General features: G+C 39.5%; 1 protein-coding gene across 8 annotated transcripts in view; it reads left to right on the top strand.

Moving 5' to 3' along the window:
* Window positions 1-19,790, top strand: part of LOC135714989 (protein sickie-like) — a 511,961-nt gene that overhangs the window by 279,087 nt on the left and 213,084 nt on the right. For all 8 annotated transcript variants that reach the window (XM_065238435.1, XM_065238394.1, XM_065238411.1 and 5 more), the window contains one exon: window positions 11,278-11,414. In XM_065238435.1, coding sequence (XP_065094507.1) covers window positions 11,278-11,414 — 137 coding nt within the window. The remainder of the gene's footprint in view (window positions 1-11,277; window positions 11,415-19,790) is intronic.

Here is a 19,790-nt window from a genome sequence, read left to right on the forward strand (position 1 = left end):
CAAGACAAATTGACAAATTCACGCCCCCGGTTGGCAACATCTGGACTCGATTTGTCTCAGTCCAACTCTTTTGCTTGCTGTCGTAAATTCTCACTCTTGTTATCATCAACTTCAGCTGGATTCGCACCAGGACTACGAGATTCTGTCCTTCTAATCCAGAAGCCTACTCAGACTTTCAGTTTCAACCAGACGCCTAGCGATATCAAAACTTTGATGTGGGTCAACGAAAACACCACCTTTGAGCTGAGCGGAAACCGCTTCTTCTTGATTCGACCACTTATCCAAAAGAAACCGAAAACCAGACCAATTAGCTTCCCCACAGTAATCGCCCCCAAGCCAAACGGGGCGATCCATCAACGATAAAAGCTAAATCCACATCAGGAACACTCACAGGACTGGGAATAAAAATCACTGCCATTAGTCAGAGAGCTCGATGGATATGGCGAAAATGCATTTACTGGTTCTCGACCCAAGAGAAGGTGAAGACAGACATCCATGACTAAGCCCCGTTTATGTGTAGATCTCCTTACGCCAAGGTTCAATGCTGGGTCGTTGAACCGAAATGGGATGCATTTTTCTGCTGCTTGCATCGGACTTTTCGAACCTGTAAACAAATCATCGATTTGGTATCCTAAATTCCCAGAATGCATTTGATGTTTCTTTTTTCAGCTTTCTGTTATGAAAACTGACGCTGGCCCTACCACAGTAAGCGGTACGGTTCGTGCAGTGAAAGAGACGCAGGATTATAAACAAGCCTCATTGACAGCTCGATGACGAGCAGTGTCACTTTCTGTTACGTTAAAGGGTCCGGAGGATTTAGTACTGCTTTGGGTGCGGAAAAATCATGGGAAGGGAAAAGTGTACGAGAAACATGATTTATGTACGAGTCGGAGTTCGTGGATTTCATCGCCTACTTCGTCTCTGAAGTATGCGTAATGTTGGGGTTTATGATGGATTTCTGTGTTATTTTTGAACACGATATTTTTATGGTTCAGACAAGGGTTTGTGGCTGGTGGTGCGTGTTGATATTCTCTTACTTTTTACCAGTTTTATAATTTGATTCTTCGGCAAGAACATTGCTGCCCGATATCTAAAGGCAAATTAGTCCAATTAGCTGTCACACGCGCGCAGCTGCATCGTTGATCGGAGAGGTTTGCCTCCAGGGAATTCGTGTTTGCGTGACAAATCAACTGCGATGCCATTCGTCGCCGTCGTCGTCGTCGTCGTAATCCAATTCCAGTGGCATGAGTGTTCGGTTTGAACGCATCTTAGCATGCCCGGCGAAGAAGTGGCGTCGTGTCTTGTCTTCTTTATTCTGCCTACTGAGATCGGTGTCCCTCATTAATGTAATCCAAATAATACAAAACGCCATGGTGCGGGATGCGAAATTGCTTCCAGCTGAATCAGCTTCATGATGGAAGTGGCAGAGTTCGATGTGAGAAATTCTTCCCACTGTTGGCTGGTTGGTGAGTCAAATTAGCTGGAACTTGGTGTCATTTTGCTGCTGTTATGGTTTGTTTGTTTTTCGGATTATTACCACACACTCATACACACAAATGGAATCAGCTGGTTGATTTATGAAACAAGGAAGGAATTGTTTATCACATACATTATTAGCTATTCAGTTCCAAACCCTGTTTGGTGTTCTCCCGATTGTGGTAACAATTTATTCCCGATTTTCGAAACAACAACATAATGTGTCCCAAATGAGTTATATTAAACTCAAACTGAAACTGCTAGAGCCTTCTCCACCCTATTCCGTATTCCAATTTCAAAATCTAATCTCTCACTTTCAACATTTGAGCAAAACCAGGAACAATAGCGAATAAAAGAAAAAATTTGACTCGTTCTTCTCTGATTTGAATGAAACTTTGCATAATTGTTTGTAATGGTCAATCGATCGATTAGTTAAAATTTGGCCATTGTGGATCTTGTATTCAAATTATCCAAAATGGCATCTTTGACATTTTTCAAAAAATTGGAAATCGGCAACGGCACTTCTGACCGACATGACGTATGAAACAAAGGAAAGGGAAATTTTTATTTATTTAATGAAAAAAAAAATATTAAAAGCCCAAATATTCCAAAATGTCTTTGCCCGATTTTTATAATGGTTTTTATAAAAAAAAAAAACCTTACGGAAAATGCAAACTTTCGACATGTTTAAAACCATGGGCACTTGAAAAAGGCTGGTTTTGTCCAGCTTGTCGGAACTCGCCGTTCGATCTTGAACAATCATCAATAAACCCCGCATTGAACTCGATTCTGGCTCGTCTGTCATCTTTAGTTGGGGGTCAAATCGATGTCACTCGCACACTTTGTTGTGCTCCCAACGACAGCAATCGTCGTTTGAGTAGCTGCATGCCCGACCCGCAACCAGCACCCGTCAGTGAAGCAAGGAATTTCGAAGATGCACTCAACAACATTCAATTCGAGTTCTCGAATGTCTTCAGTTCTTTCATCGCAGACGCAGCTATAATATCCGACACAAAAAGAGACCGTACCAGCAGCTTATTTTCTTCCAACGCCACCAATGCCATCACCATATCAAACCCGCAATTGCCGCCACTCCTACCAACGCCAATACAATCTGCTGCTCGTCCGCACTTACCAAGTCACCTTACGCACCATCTAGTGCTTTACAAACCAGTACCATAGACCAAAGCACTCAAACCGCAATATCCAGTCCAAAGCCACAACGCTCTGCCCGAAGCCTGCTTCAATATCCTGTAAACGGTACAGCTGCTAGCGCGTCAATGAACCACACCACCTTAACAACTGCCAGTACAACCTTTGCGACTACTCCCTTTATTCAACGCCCAGTGCCAACGACATCTCGAATCATCGTTCCATCTGTACCATTCACATCCATCAGCCAACCGATCCAGTATCCAGTTGATCGACCTGTAGTTAATAATCCGACGTCAGGTGAGAACACTAACGGTTCTTCACAAGTTAGTAGCATTAACACTCGATTTAGTTTGGCAGTCGCAGCGACACCACCGTCAGCAATGACGCATATTAATAGTAGTAGGAATTGGTATTACCTTAAAAAGTTTCAAGCTCACGAAACAGAAGCAAACATAATCAATTATATTGCTCACTATACCCATTGTAAACCTACTCTAATAGCTTGCCATCGACTTATCCGCAGTGGTGAAGATAGACCATTGTCATTCTTGTCGTTGAGCAAACTTTGCTTTCGGATGGCCATTGGCCAAATGGAGTATCCATAACTCCTTTTTTAGACCGGAGATCCAACAGCCACAAACCGGTTAGCAACCGAAAATAGGCTCGTTCGAACCGCCCTATGCCTATCGGGTACAATCAATCAACTCCTTCATTCCGACTAAAAGATGCTCCACGTTTTCAACCCCCAAGGCCTACCACAACACCAACTCCACGACAAGAGCTTCAACGGCATCAACCCCCAAAACCCACCACAGCTCCGCAGCAAACTCTACCACGTACTCCAAAGCCTCTGCTTCCCAATATCAGAGCCACTCTGGTATAAATGGATTACTATGTTACTATCAAAATCTTGGTGGATGAACACTACTCTTGCTGACTGCGTGCTCGGATGAGACATACGACATATATGCTTTTACGGAAACCTGGCTCAACTGCAACACACTTTCCACTCAGATTTTTGGACGTGTATATACTGTTTTCCGTTCTGACCGCACAAACCTGACAAGAACTAAAAAATCTGGTGGAGGTGTGCTTTTGGCTGTTCGTTCCAACTACAAATGTCGGCTATTGCAACCACCCAACTGCACTTCTGTCGAACATGTATGGGTGGAACTTTTCGTCCCTGGCTTCACATTATTCATCTGTGTCATTTACGTACCTCCTGACCGTTTCACCGATGCAACTTTGATGTCTAAACATTGTGAATCATTGGCTTGGATTACCTTACGCATGTCTTTGGCAGACAAGATCCTCATTCTGGGTGATTTTAACATGCGTTCTGTGAACTGGATTCAAAGTTCATCGGATTACCTGCATCCCGACCTTGCGCACTCATCGATGAACCTAGTTCAAAATCAACTCCTGGATGATTATAGTACCGCGGGACTCATCCAGCTCAACTCTGTCTGTAACTCCAACCATCGCTTGCTGGATCTCTGTTTTGTTAGCCAAGATCTCAATCACGATACTACTGTTTCTGAAGCTCCAACCCCTCTTGTTAAGTAATGCCGCCATCATCTGCCTCTTCAATTGTTCATAAAGGAATGTGTTCCTTATGAATTCATCCCTGTCACCAAAGCCACTCGTTATGCATTCAGAAAAACTGACTTCTCGAAAATGAATCTATTTTTATCCTCTATCGGTTTCAAACTACAGAGGAATCACTGCACTATGTGCTACGTCTAAACTATTTGAGCTGATTGTCCTCGACTTCCTTAAGCATCATTGTCTCAACTACGTTTCCGTGACACAATATGAGTTCATGCCGAAGAGATCCACCTGCACCAATCTGGTTCTATACACGTCCTTTATCATCAAGACTATAGAAGCTCACAAGCAGGTCGATGCCACTTATACTGATTTTTCAGCTGCTTTCGATAAAATCAACCATGAAATCTTGATCGCAAAGCTTGAACGTATTAGTTTCTCTGGTTCGTTGCTAGATTGGCTAAACTCTTATCTGGTTTGTCGTTCAATGTCGGTCAAAATTGGTAATACCAAATCAGAACCATTCCACCCAAGTAACAATTTCCAGTTGAAGAAACGCTTTCGTTTTGATTTTGTTCAGCTGCATGTTGAATAATAATTGCACAATGTGTTCACCACAACTTTTATAAAACCCTTGTTTACACTCGTTTGGAGAACCTGTTCAACTACAGCATTATATGTCTACGCGGTATAGGAGTAGAAGCAACTTTTATACAACGTTTATAGATACATATTTAAACTCAAGCTTTATTATTTTGGTGAAAGCTCTTATACAACGTTTGTAGACACTTCTTGACAGCTGCTTTGAAATTTAGTAGAGAGTAAACCTGAGAGGCGTTTGTTGCACTCTTTTATGACTCCTAAATAATCATTGTACAGCAAGCGGTGAAAAGCGTTTACAGCACTTTTCAATGACTCCTTAACAACCGGATAGAAGCAACTTTTATACAACGTTTATAGATACATATTTAAACTCAAGCTTTATTATTTTGGTGAAAGCTCTTATACAACGTTTGTAGACACTTCTTGACAGCTGCTTTGAAATTTAGTAGAGAGTGAACCTGAGAGGCATTTGTTGCACTCTTTTATGACTCCTAAATAATCATTGTACAGCAAGCGGTGAAAAGCGTTTATAGCACTTTTCAATGACTCCTTAACAACCGGATAGAAGCAACTTTTATACAACGTTTATAGATACATATTTAAACTCAAGCTTTATTATTTTGGTGAAAGCTCTTATACAACGTTTGTAGACACTTCTTGACAGCTGCTTTGAAATTTAGTAGAGAGTAAACCTGAGAGGCGTTTGTTGCACTCTTTTATGACTCCTAAATAATCATTGTACAGCAAGCGGTGAAAAGCGTTTACAGCACTTTTCAATGACTCCTTAACAACCGGATAGAAGCAACTTTTATACAACGTTTATAGATACATATTTAAACTCAAGCTTTATTATTTTGGTGAAAGCTCTTATACAACGTTTGTAGACACTTCTTGACAGCTGCTTTGAAATTTAGTAGAGAGTGAACCTGAGAGGCATTTGTTGCACTCTTTTATGACTCCTAAATAATCATTGTACAGCAAGCGGTGAAAAGCGTTTATAGCACTTTTTAATGACTCCTTAATAACCGTTGTGTAAGTACTCACAATATTCACAGATTAAAATTAGTTTAACAATTGTTGTGGTACGCCAAAATAATTGCTTGTACAGTTTTTATTAATTTAATTTATTTGTGCACATTGAAAAAATATGTAATTATGCCATAATACACATTCTGTGATCATGGAGGAAGTAGTAACTAGCATCGGTTTAATCTTTGATTGATATTCTTTCGATTAATCTCCCTAATAATTAATTGAGAGAATTTATCTAGAAATGTTATCGTTGATTATATGATATATGTCTTAAATTAATGTTTGCATTTATTAATAAACACCTATATATATAATTTACCTCTACTCCACCGAGGGTTTCTCGAAGCAAGATTCGAACTCATGATCCCGGATTGCCAGCCGCTTCTGTTTCCATCTGCTCTATTCTTGAATACATATTTTGACCATATGAGAGAAGTATATGAAGCTCATCTTGAGTGACTTCTCTTGCAGTCGAATAATCATTGCCTTATGGTCATATAAACGTGCCTATCACTTGTGCTATTTTTAGCAACAAAATTGTGGTTGGTGGTTGGTCGAACGTAAACAATCATTTAAGAGTGCTCCAAGCAGCTTTTGAAGCTTTTAAGCAAATGGCAATACAACTACATTCTTGTTCAACTCTGGAAGCTATTATTCAACGTTTGATCAACTCAGGTGTTGTATAAGAGCTCCCAATGGTTTGTTTTGATGCGTTTATTCCACTTTCTATATAGCTCTTGTCAATCGGTTTAACTAAGGTGCTATAAAAGTTATCGTAGGTCTTATAAAGCATATAGTTAAACCAAACGTAAACAATCATTTAAGAGTGCTCCAAGCAGCTTTTGAAGCGTTTAACCAAAAAGGCAATACAACTACATTCTTGTACAACTCTGGAAGCTATTATTCAACGTTTGATCAACTCAGGTGTTGTATAAGAGCTCCCAATGGTTTGTTTTGATGCGTTTATTCCACATCCTTTATGGCTCCTGTCAAACAGTTTAACCGAACGTAAACAATCATTTAAGAGTGCTCCAAGCAGTTTTTGAAGCTTTTAACCAAATGGCAATACAACTACATTCTTGTACAACTCTGGAAGCTATTATTCAACGTTTGATCAACTCAGGTGTTGTATAAGAGCTCCCAATGGTTTGTTTTGATGCGTTTATTCCACATCCTTTATGGCTCCTGTCAAACAGTTTAACCGAACGTAAACAATCATTTAAGAGTGCTCCAAGCAGTTTTTGAAGCTTTTAACCAAATGGCAATACAACTACATTCTTGTACAACTCTGGAAGCTATTATTCAACGTTTGATCAACTCAGGTGTTGTATAAGAGCTCCCAATGGTTTGTTTTGATGCGTTTATTCCACATCCTTTATGGCTCCTGTCAAACAGTTTAACCGAACGTAAACAATCATTTAAGAGTGCTCCAAGCAGTTTTGAAGCTTTTAACCAAATGGCAATACAACTACATTCTTGTACAACTCTGGAAGCTATTATTCAACGTTTGATCAACTCAGGTGTTGTATAAGAGCTCCCAATGGTTTGTTTTGATGCGTTTATTCCACATCCTATAGAAGCTCCTGTCAAACAGTTTAACCGAACGTAAACAATCATTTAAGAGTGCTCCAAGCAGTTTTTGAAGCTTTTAACCAAATGGCAATACAACTACATTCTTGTACAACTCTGGAAGCTATTATTCAACGTTTGATCAACTCAGGTGTTGTATAAGAGCTCCCAATGGTTTGTTTTGATGCGTTTATTCCACATCCTTTATGGCTCCTGTCAAACAGTTTAACCGAACGTAAACAATCATTTAAGAGTGCTCCAAGCAGTTTTTGAAGCTTTTAACCAAAAGGCAATACAACTACATTCTTGTATAACTCTGGAAGCTATTATTCAACGTTTGATCAACTCAGGTGTTGTATAAGAGCTCCCAATGGTTTGTTTTGATGCGTTTATTCCACATCCTTTATGGCTCCTGTCAAACAGTTTAACCGAACGTAAACAATCATTTAAGAGTGCTCCAAGCAGTTTTTGAAGCTTTTAACCAAAAGGCAATACAACTACATTCTTGTACAACTCTGGAAGCTATTATTCAACGTTTGATCAACTCAGGTGTTGTATAAGAGCTCCCAATGGTTTGTTGTGATGCGTTTATTCCACGTTCTGTATAGCTTTTGTGAATCAGTTTAACTAAGGTGCTATAAAAGTTATCGTAGGTCTTATAAAGCATATAGTTAAACCGAACGTAAATAATCATTTAGGAGTGCTCCAATAGCTTTTAAAACTTTTAATCAAATGGCAATACAACTACATTCTTGTTCAACTCTGGAAGCTATTATTCAACGTTTGATCAACTCAGGTGTTTTATAAGAGCTCTCAATTGTTTGTTGGGCATGTCACATCTGGTGTTCTACAGGGCAGTCATATTGGACCATTCTTATTCTTGCTCTACCTGAATGACGTCAACCTAATGCTCAAATGTTTTAAGCTCTCGTATGCCAATGACTTCAAACTCTTTTATGTAATAACCTGTGAAGAAGATGCACATTTCCTTCAGAAAGAACTTAACCTTTTTTTCCAAATGGTGCGCAATTTCCTTTGGACGTAAACGTTCTGTCATTTCATTTGATTACACCATTGCCGGAATATCTCTAAAGAGAGAATCTACTGTTAAAGATTTGGGTGTTCTCTTAGATTCGAAACTTACTTTTAAAGATCATGTAGGATATATAACCTCCAAAGCTTCTAAATGCCTGGGCTTTACTTTTCGTGCTGCAAAAGAATTCTCGGATATTCACTGTTTGAAGACCCTGTATTGTTCTTTAGTTCGCTCTACATTGGAGTATGCAGTTGTGGTCTGGGCTCCTTACTATCAGAACAGCGTACAGCAAGTAGAAGCTATCCAACATAAGTTTATTCGATTTGCTCTTCGACGTTTGCCTTGGAATGATCCATATAATCTCCCTAGATATGAAGATCGTTGTAAATCAATTGACCTTGACCTTCTGGAGGTTCGTAGCAATGTCACTAAGGCTTGTTTCATATCTGATGTTGTTCAATCTCACATAGATTGTCCTGCAGTGTTACGTGAGTTGAATTTTGATATTCGTCGTCGTACTCTACGTTCTCATCAATTTATGCGTATATCGACATTCCGTACTAATTATGGCTATAATGAGCGTTTTAGTTGTATGTGTCGTGTGTTCAACCGTTGTTACCATGTCTTCGACTTTCATTTGGAAAGTACTGTTCTGTTGATGCGAAAAGATGAGGATGTTTTATGCCCATTTGAGAAAAAAACGCTTTTATAAGCTCAACTTGAATGGGATTTTCCCTGCTCTTAATAAAGAATAAATGGAACCAATAGACAATGATAAAAGTCGTAGAACAAGAACTAAGCCCCAGGTCATATTTACATAACAGATAATGTGTTATTAACGAAAGAGAAAGTCGAAGAAGAGAATAGATCAATGTAGATAGGACCTATTGAAAAGTGACGCGACAAGTACTTGAATACAAGCGGCACCGGTGGTGTAGTGGTAAGCGTGATTATCTATCACCTCAGCAGGCCTGGGTTCAATCCCAGTTGGCACCACCGGGATGTTCTGAGGCATAACATCTCTGATCACGCCTACCTTCGGAAGGAAAGTAAAGTCGTTGGTCCCTGGGTCATGAGTTGATGGGTCGATATGTAGGGTCCAGGTGTGGAAGCTGCCTTCCTGGCGTCGGTGGCATTGGTACTCAGCACGGAAAACAAGATCGACGGAAAACAAATTAAAAAAAAAGTAAGATCATGTGACACAAGTATCACGCTTCACATCGCAATGCACCAGCCCTTGTTCCATAATCTCACGTGACTTACTGTATGACTTGCATCTAATGCACCTTTTTCATCTTTTATAAAAGCATTCAATCGCAAAGGGCCTTCATCGTCCACCATCCAGAGCTAAGCCCCATCCCCATCAGGTGTGCGGCGGTTTCATCAAAAAGCTCCCCATCCTGGCGGCCATCCCCCAGGGCAAAATTACTTCTGCCTAGAAAATGGCACACCACCTTTTGTTGTCAAATTGCGTACATCTGGTGGTGCGGTGGGTCCATGGCAGTATTATCGCTCCACTCATTGCTGTTTCATTCCGGCCAACAGCGAATGCAATTGCTGCAATTTATGCAAGTTCACCCATTTGATTCAGCAGAGAGACGATCCGGACGAAGTGGCGGTAACACCCCTTTGCCGAGGCTCTAAAATTTCTCCGCCATTAATAATTCATAGCCAACTGGTGCAGTGTAATGCTATGCAATCCATACTGCACCGAATGGGGAAAGCCGATGCAATCAGATTTATTTGCAATGTGTAACCTCTCCCCAGGTGCAAGCCCATCCCAGGCCGGTTGAAAGAAAATCCAAGCACGTTTCTGGATTGGAACGATATGTATTCCAATATTCGAATTTTACACTTCGATTAAAAACACCTTTCTGGAATGCATTTGGGTCATCCGCATCTCGATTACCACACAATCACAGCACTTGCTTTGCTCCCATAGAAACTGGGTCCCCCGTCGACGCCTGCTTTGCACTTTCGAAACATGACACGCAACGACCGCAACGGCGAGTGCATAGGAATTGTCTAGCACCGGCCTACTGTTGTTCTTCCCGGTACTTTTCTGTCAGCCATCAACTCGTTGTGTTTTGCATTTTAAATACCAATGTTAAAGCATTCTAAAGTTGTTCGGTTTTACTATCGCTACGTAACGGTTCGAAAAGTGCATCGGCGCCGACGACGTCGTCGTCTTTGTCGTCATCGGTGTCACATCTTTCTCCAAGTCTCGTGACAGTCGCCACCAAGGTACCTTTCCTTTTTGCCATCCGACAAAGTCGAAACCGAACCGAGCGAGGTCGGACTTTTACGGGAAAATTAAACATTCTCCAAATGAGATTATGTAAATGTGATGACCTATTCGTTCGCTACTCCCCTCGTCTCTCAGCGGCGAATGGAACACCTTCAGATATTGGTAGTGTTGTAGGGCTCGGCACGAAGGGAACGGAATGAATGAGCGTGTTTAAATTAACATAGTTTTGAACGACGACTGACACAGCTCCATGACTTCTGGTCGGTTGACTTCTTCCGAGACGCTCTTGGAGAAAGGCAACTTCACACTGTCACCCATGGGATGATCATCGAAGCAGGCGTAGGAGTTTAAAGTTCGGGTGTTCGGGAGGAGAAGAGAAGAAGGCCATTTTCATAAATTTCAAGGTAGATTCAATTCACGATATTGGATGCTTTTGACTTTCGAAATTGATAAACACAAATATTATCGGAAAACGCCTGTCGCATACGTATGTCGAACAACCATAAATCGATAATCAGCAGCAGCAACGGTGGCCAATAGGGTCAAATATTGCATTTTAATTTCGTTATAGCGTGGATGATAATTATCTGTCTTTATTTCTTTTTTTCAGACAACTGCCGGTGCCCTACACCAAACCGGGGGTCAATGGAGGCACGGCCATTCCGCTGCCGGCGACCGTTATGGTCACCCGGCGATGTCCACCGGATAAAGTGAGGCCGTTGCCACCGACCCCGAACCAGCAGACGGGTGAGTTTCAACTAGTTTACATTGAAGTACTGTGTGATGTTGCAACCAACCAATTCATCGATTGTGTTTTAAATCTAATATTTTCTAGATTTTATGATCACTTAGTACTTACCCAGAGTCAGTACTTAGCGGTCACCAAATCACTTATTGCATTCTCTGAAAGTTAATGTGACAAACTTTATGGGTTAAACACATACTTTTTAATCTTTTCTTGTAACTAACAAATACAAACTATACTCCCGATCATAAGTTTAAGGATACCCCCAAAAAACACGACAAATTTGTTATGTTCATATCTCTGCCATGTTACGTCCAATTTTCGTTCTCTTTAGATCATTTGAAAGGTATTGAATGGAACTTTCCTCGTATGCAAATTGTTCAATATAATTTTCAAATTTTGTGTGCTAAAAGTTCACCCAAATTTACAATATTTTTCAAAATTTACTCTGAAGAATCGTGACGGATTTTCTCAGAATTGGGTTGGCCAAATTTTGAAATAAAAGTAGTAGTAGAACACGCTATATCATTCATACCATTCAAATAACGAAAATTGAACGTTAAATGAGAGATCATTGAACAAAACATATTTGCATGGTTTTTTGGGGGTGTCCTTAAACTTATGATCGGTAGTGTGTCTATTAGAGTGGTTCAAAACATCTATTTTTTTTGCAAAACTAGGACAATTGATTCCAAATCAGGTCCTGATAATTGTTCCACAATTTGAGATTATTTAGATGCAAACTTATACTGCACTGGACCTTTGAAGTTTATATGGGAATTACTATAAGAAAAATGACTTTTATGTTCTTAGCGTCCTAGCATAATAATTTACGGAAAAGTTTGCGATAAAAATTTACGAAAAGTTTGTTATCAGCTCATATGTGAAATTTTATTAGCTGTATCTTTGCGCAAGACCACTTTTGATTAGACTTCATGCTAATTTGTAATTAATTGATTTCAAAGCCGATAACTTTCAGCTATGATTAATAGACTGCTTTTAGGGCAACGCTGTATCATGCACTTATAACTTAGTAGGCTGAATTTTTGACCATGAGCAATTTATGAAGCATGTCAAAAGAATATCATTTTCCTAATGAATTAATATCTAACTATCCTGACGCTCAATCAAAATACAGGAAACAACGCCGGTGGTGTAATGGTAAGCGTGATTACGTCTCACCCCAGCAAGCCTGGGTTCAATCCCAGTCGGCGCCGCCGGGATATTCTGAGGCACCCGGTCATGGACCCCGGTTCAGGAGTTGATGGGTCGATAGGTAGGGTCCAGGTGTGGGAGCTGCCTTCATGGCGTCGATAGCATTGGTGATCAGTACCGAAAAAACAAGATCGACGGAAAACAAATCAAGGGAAAAAATCCAAATACACTTTTGTCTTGAGCAATGTTGCAGCTGAGAAAATTTCACATTAGTACAGATAATAGCGTACTTTTCCGCAGATCATTACAGTGAAAGGCTAGAACGATGAGAAAAAAAAGTTCACATTAGCCTAAGTAATTCCCATATAAACTTCAAAGGGCCAGGGCAGTATGAATTCGCATCCAAATGAACTCAAATTTGGGAAGAATTACCAGGACCTGAATTGAAATCGATTAAGCTTGGTGGAGCAAAATCTATATATTTTGAATCACTCTGCTATCTATATAAAGTCATTCCATAGAAAAACGAGATAGTGGTTCTCAGAATTTCGTAAAAAATTATAGTTTTATTCCTTATCGCAAATTATTAGACCAGTATTTTTGTATTTTGTGTCCAAAAAATCGATTTTTTTTCTCAAAACTTACTTTTCTTTAAATTTTATAACTTTCAAAGATCAAAATATCAAATGAAAGGTTATTTAAAATATATTTTTTTTAATATAACTATATAAAAAAGAGGATTTTGCATTGAAAAACATTGATTGCATTTGTTATTTTTTTATCGTTTTTTATGGTTTGTTGATAGAGGGTGCAATATGTTTTTTTAATATTTTTCCTTCGAAAGTAAGACTTTTTTACACAACCTATAAAAAATCAGCCATATGTTTTTTTTTCGTTTTTGAGCTATATTTTTTTTTTAAGCTATCAAGGTTTGGGTTTGATATTCGAAAACTAACTTTCACGCTCTTCAGCACAGTTGTAGTTGAGTTAAGTTTAAGCGATTTTGCTGGAAAACTGATTTTTGACGTAGGACTTTCTTTACTATATTGGGATCACATTATGAAATCGAAAATGAGACAAGTAACGAAAATGTGGCAGTTTTCAAACGCATATTTCTCAAAAGCATTAATGGGAAATATGTCAGGCAATATGTCATTCGACGAAAAAATTATCCACAAATCTTTGGTTTTAAAATATACACACATATATACATATATACATATATAGTACACCTAGGGGCATCCCACTCTAAACTTTGTATTTCTCGCATTATACTTAGAAAGCTCTTACTGATATCTAAGATACCTGAAAATACTTAAAAATACTTAAGAAATATTTAGCGCTAGTTTGTTACCACCGTTGCTAGAGAGATTTCTTTCGATTATTTAACCGCTGTCATCTGGGATTTCGTGTATGCGTGTTTAGAAAAATCAACTATAATTTTGAAATGTATTCCTTTTTTGTAGGAATCGAGGAAGAGCAATTTTGATTCAAAGAATATTACATTGCCAAACCGATTTATCTGTCATTTAAAGGGAGAATAAGGAACTATTTGGAAAGTTACTATGGAATAAACTGCCTGTGGAACAAAGTGTGGAAGCAAATCCTCTAAACAATTTTTTCTATCCCAAACCATCTCTCCATAAAAACATATTTTTTGTCCAACAGGATCTTGATCCAACGGACGATAGCTTCAGGCATTTACGTTGATTGAAGCTGAATAAGAAGTTTTGAAAGATTTCCGCACCATCCGCACTATAACATCCGGAAAGCCACATCTCCTAGATTACAGCCGAATGAGTTTATTGTAGAAGTTAATCACATTTCCTCGGATTTGGAGCCTTCAATGCATAAGACTTATTATTATTAAGGCTGGACATGATCATACCAACATATTCGCTTGGTGTTTATTTCGGAACCGCTCTCTAATTGATTCCATCATTCATCAGAAACGGTTGTTACGTATTAAGACATAAATATGGGGATATTTTGAAGAATATTTTGGCATATGTTTGGGGAATAGTTTGAAATAAATTCATATATTTTATCTTAGGATTGTTTTACACGAAATGGAAACAAATAAATAGCGGGTTTGAACTAAATCGTTGTATTTGGTACATCAATTATTTGAAATAAATTGATATTTCAGAATAAATGAATTTTTTCCTTGTTATACTTATTGGTTTCGAAGCCTAAAAGTGAGAAATTCATGTTAATTTCACATAAAGCCTTCGGTTACTATCAGGATACTCACTCAGCTTCCTCACCAGTCCGTCGTAACTCATCTTTACAGATGTAAGTTTCTCAAAACGCAGCACGATACGACCACCAGTGGCAATTGCAATCACTTCAATTTCTAGTCAACCAACCCAACAATTTGCTAGCAATTACACTTCATTGTATTGCTATTGTTCTCTGGTAAATAACCAGCGTAGTCCTAGCATTCTTGACCAGCATAAAGCCAAGAATTTCATACACCCGCACCATTAGCCTCCAGCTAAGTTATAGAACTCCAAACTTTGAAACCTTACTGAACAGCCAGTGCGAAATTATAAATAATTAACTGGTTTTCTGAAAGAAAACTGGTCTTTGATGAAATGTTTCATAAGTAGAATTAAAATACTTACTCATACACATGAATACACTACTTCCTTAATTTTAAAACAGATTGAAACTAGCATCAATAGTACGCGATTAATCGTAATGGAATATACAACAACAAACAATTACATTAGTAACCGCTCACTACGATTTAAAAAATCAAAAACATAACATACTTAAAAATACTTAAAAAGACTTAAGAATACTTATCAGATACTTTGAAATACTTAATTGATACTAGATCTATAGTTTAGAGTGGGATGCCCCTAGTAGTACACCATTGAAAATTGATCAAACTTTATGACTGAATTCAATGTAAATACCATCAAAAATTTAACCACTCATTTTGAATGCAATAGGAAACGGGTGGATCATTAGCTATTGTATACGTACAACTCAAACGAACATAAAAAATCTTTTCAGTCTGTTTCAATCCATCGAGGCAGGAACAGCTCGTCGTGAGCCGTCGTTAAGTAGATAAATATTTTAAACCTGAGGGTGATCCCGGCATAGTGGTTAGCATCCATATCCCTCACGTCAAAGTTATGAGTTTAAATCTCACCCCCAGTCATGTCACGAATGACCCAAGAGCGTTAAAGTGACTATAGTTCTAAAAAAAATCTTAAGCCTGAGACCTTGACTGAAGGCTGCTGCCTTTGACAGAGTAGTTCAGATCAACAAGAGAGTGAATACTTATGCCGTTTGAAGCGAACCCTCACCAGGGTTGCAACCTAAGAGCTGTCAAACTGATAGATTGAACGCCAGTTACCAACCTAGGTTCACCACCAAGCAACCTGAAAATTGACTAGGTTCAAATCCGAATTTTTTTAGAGGTTCTTCAGTTTCAAAACTTATGGTATGGGTAAAAGTCAAAAAGGTAAACAAAAAAAAAATCAGTCAGAACAGAATTCCGCAAAATGATGTAGAGTGTTTGTGTAGGTTTTGTTATAAGCTACAACTTTTGTCAACAACTCAAATCCGTATCTCTTATGCATGGCGAACCAGAGCGAACAGAAGCCACTACCACTACTCAATGAATGTATTTTACATTCACTGAAAAACAGTAACAAGTTCTACCCGGTCTAATTCGTGATGCATAAGAGATACAGATTTAAGTTACGGGCATCATTTTGCGGAATGCTGTTGATGAAAAAAGTTAGAGGCAAATGAATGTAAATGAATGCATGAAATGAATGTAAATGATTTTCCATGCCTGCCGGGGGCCAACGGCTTTACTTCCCTTCCGAAGGAAGGCGTCATCAGAGATGTTATGCCTCAGAACATCCCGGCGGCGCCGACTGGGATTGAACCCAGGCCTGCTGGGGTGAGAAGTAATCACGCTTACCACTACACCACCGGCGCTGCTCCTTGCGATGGTATTCGGGTCTCTTTCGGCCCAAATGCGCTTTTAAAAATGACTGTATCTCTGAAGCCAAAAGCTCGATTGATCTTGAAATTTGGTGACCTTTCTTAACTTCTGGTAAAGTTTCAATAGTTTTGGAGCACGTACAGTGTCTCAGAATAAAAAAAATCACAAGCCCGGCTTCTGGGTCTTTTAAGATTCAATATTGTGTCTGCTATAAAATTCACAATTGCGATTTTCAATCTAACTGCAGCAGGAGGAGTGTGAGACATCTAACTACACAAACCTTTTTTTGCAATTTAAGCGGTCATAATTCCATTTGGTCATGAACTAAAATCCGGAATAGGTTCGGGAGAATGGAAACCGACTGTTCTACGAAGAAATTTTTGTGAAAATATCATGCTGCGCCATATTCCATATGAGCCATATGAGACATCGATTACTCCGGGAGAAATAGTCTCCAGAAGATCCAGAACACCCGTTAAATTGGTCCAATCATTAAAATCAATCTAAATTCTCGTAATTTTTTTTTTATTTAAATGTCGTTTAACTTTAATTGAATAGTTATATACGATGTGTAAATATTATTCGGACCATTTATGGCCTCACCCTGGTTCTCCGGAAAATCCGGAACATCCGTTAACAGCCAGAAGCCCAAGACTGCTAATTTGCGTATCGATTCATGTTAGCATGGTTGGTTCATGGCATTGTGATGATCGATTTTTGTAATTTAGCCACCAGATAGATATAGAAATCTTCTTTCAAATGAAATAGAAAGCTATCTGATTGGACCTGTATTTGGTCAACTGGATTCTGTGACTCCTGAGAATAATGCGTATGTTGGCATGGCTGGTTCTCAGCAATGCGTTCATCAAATTTTGAAATTGAACCCAAATTTGAAAGGTATTGACTTTTCAGCAAAACAGATCGTTTGGACTTGTAGTTGGCCAGCCGGACCGGGAAAACTAGTGAGAGGATTAAGGTCTGCAGATTCCCGGAAATCCCCGTGTACGGTCAATTCTTGAAATTCAGCCTTGAGATAAGAGATTTTTTTGTAACTTGCATCGAATATTGAGCATAGATGAAATATGCAATCCTCATACCGATTCTGTTACTGGATGGCAAGAAAACGGATCTCCAGATTTCCGGAATCACCGGGAAAACGGTCAATTCTTGAAAGTCGTCCTATTTTTTTTCTTTTTTTGATTTGTTTTCCGTCGATCTTGTGTTCCGTTCTGAGCACCAATGCTACTGACGCCAGGGAGGCAGCTCCCACACTTGGAACCTACCTATCGACGCATGAACTCATATACCGGAGACCAATGGGTTACCTCTCATCCCAGCAGGCCTGGGTTCAATCCCAGTCGGCGCCGCCGGGATGTTCTGAGGCATAACATCGCGGATCACGCCTTCCTTCGGATGGGAAGTAAAGCCGTTGGTCCCCGGTTCATGAGTTGATGGGTCGATAGGTAGGGTCCAGGTGTGGGAGCTGCTTTCCTGGCGTCGGTAGCATTGGTGCTCAGCACGGAAATCAAGATCGACGAAAAACAAATCGAAGAAACAAAAACGGGTTTACTTCCCTTCCGAAGGAAGGCGTGATCCGCGATGTTATGCCTCAAAACATCCCGGCGGCACTGACTGGGATTGAGCCCAGGCCTGCTGGGATGAGAGGCAATCACGCTTACCACTACACCACCGGCGCCGCTGAAAGTCGTCTTAGAAATACATGATTTTTTTTTATAAATTGCATAGAATCTTGAGCATAGCTATAATGTGCAATCCTCAGACCGATTCTGTTACTGGGTGGCCAGAAAACGGTTCTATGAATATTCCGAATCACAGCAAGTATTGTCAATTTTTAATTGTGGTACGAGACATGCGGTTTTGTTGAACTGCATACAATTTTGAGCAAAGATGAAATATGCAATCTCAGTACCGATTCTGCTACTTACTGTCCATATTCCTCGGACTCAATCAGCAGCGAGCAAGGGTGCATATTTAAACTGAAAACTGATGTTGAGGAATCCCTTGGCAGCTAGCTGTCATTGCCTTTTTGACTTTTCTATTTCAAGTCACACATACACATGTACACAACATTTCAGTTCACCCAGTTCACAGCGAGAGTGATAGTTTGAAGAAACTAACCCAGTTTCGAACCTGGTTCACCAAACTAAAACGGCATTAGTTTAGAATTAAGTCACGCGCGTGGTACTAGTGTGCTAGAATGACTCCAAGCTGTCTGTTTAACATGACTGCTGGAAAAGATAGAAGGTTGCTGTTTTGGCTAAGTTGGCTATTGGATGGTTCAATGTGAACACTGTCCAATAATTCTTGTTAATCTGAAGAACTTTGCTGAAGACAGCCACCTTATATCCTCCATGGGCAGCACAATTTAGAATTCACTTACCAAGCGACGGTTCAAGTGTGCCATTTGACACTTATAGCTTTAACATGACAGGTCAACTAGATAGAAGGTGGCTGTCTTCAGCAAAGTTCTTCAGATTATCAAGAATTATTGGACAGTGAACAGTTCAGATGAGAATTCACTCACTAGCTGGCGCTAGTTTTCAAATGACTTGCTTTCAACATGATAGTTGAGTAGATAAAAGGTTGCTGTCTTCGGAAAAGTTGTTCACATTGGCAAAACATATTGGATGGCAAACAGGTCAGGTCACAATTCACTCATGTGTAATTTGGTTTTAAATTGTTTGTTAAAATTTGACAGCTCGACTAGATAGAAGGTTGCTATAAATAATGACAATTGACACCGTCTTCAACCAGAGGTTGTACAGACTGAACACTTAACACTAAGCAAAGGACAACACTCAACAACCAGTAGACTAAAGCCCTATAGTAAAAGTATGGACTGAAAAAAGCTGTTCCAATCGAGCAAAGTGGTGCATTTTGACGGTTCGATTGGAACAACTTTTGACAGACGTCCATACTTTTACTGTAGGGCTTTACAGTAGACCAGTAGGGAAATTTCCAGGTTGAAAAAAGTTCCAACGGCTAGAGCGGGAATCGAACCCTCATTACGGGTGACGGCTCTAACCACACGATCACGAAGCCTTTGGCAAAGTTGATCAGATGGGCATGACCTATTGGGTGATGTTCAGAATTCACTTACCAGACGGCACTAGTATACCATTTGACTAGACTAAAGCTTGAGCACGATAAGATAGTGTGCATTTAGATAAAAAGTATTTGTATGTCGCTTATGTAGTTACTGCCGATGCGACTGGTAGTATAGCAAAAGAGC

This window comes from Ochlerotatus camptorhynchus, unplaced genomic scaffold, assembly GCF_037179485.1.
Source record: "Ochlerotatus camptorhynchus isolate MF236.1 unplaced genomic scaffold, CSIRO-AGI_Acam_v1.1 ptg000045l, whole genome shotgun sequence".
In the NCBI taxonomy this organism is placed as follows: domain Eukaryota; kingdom Metazoa; phylum Arthropoda; class Insecta; order Diptera; family Culicidae; genus Ochlerotatus; species Ochlerotatus camptorhynchus.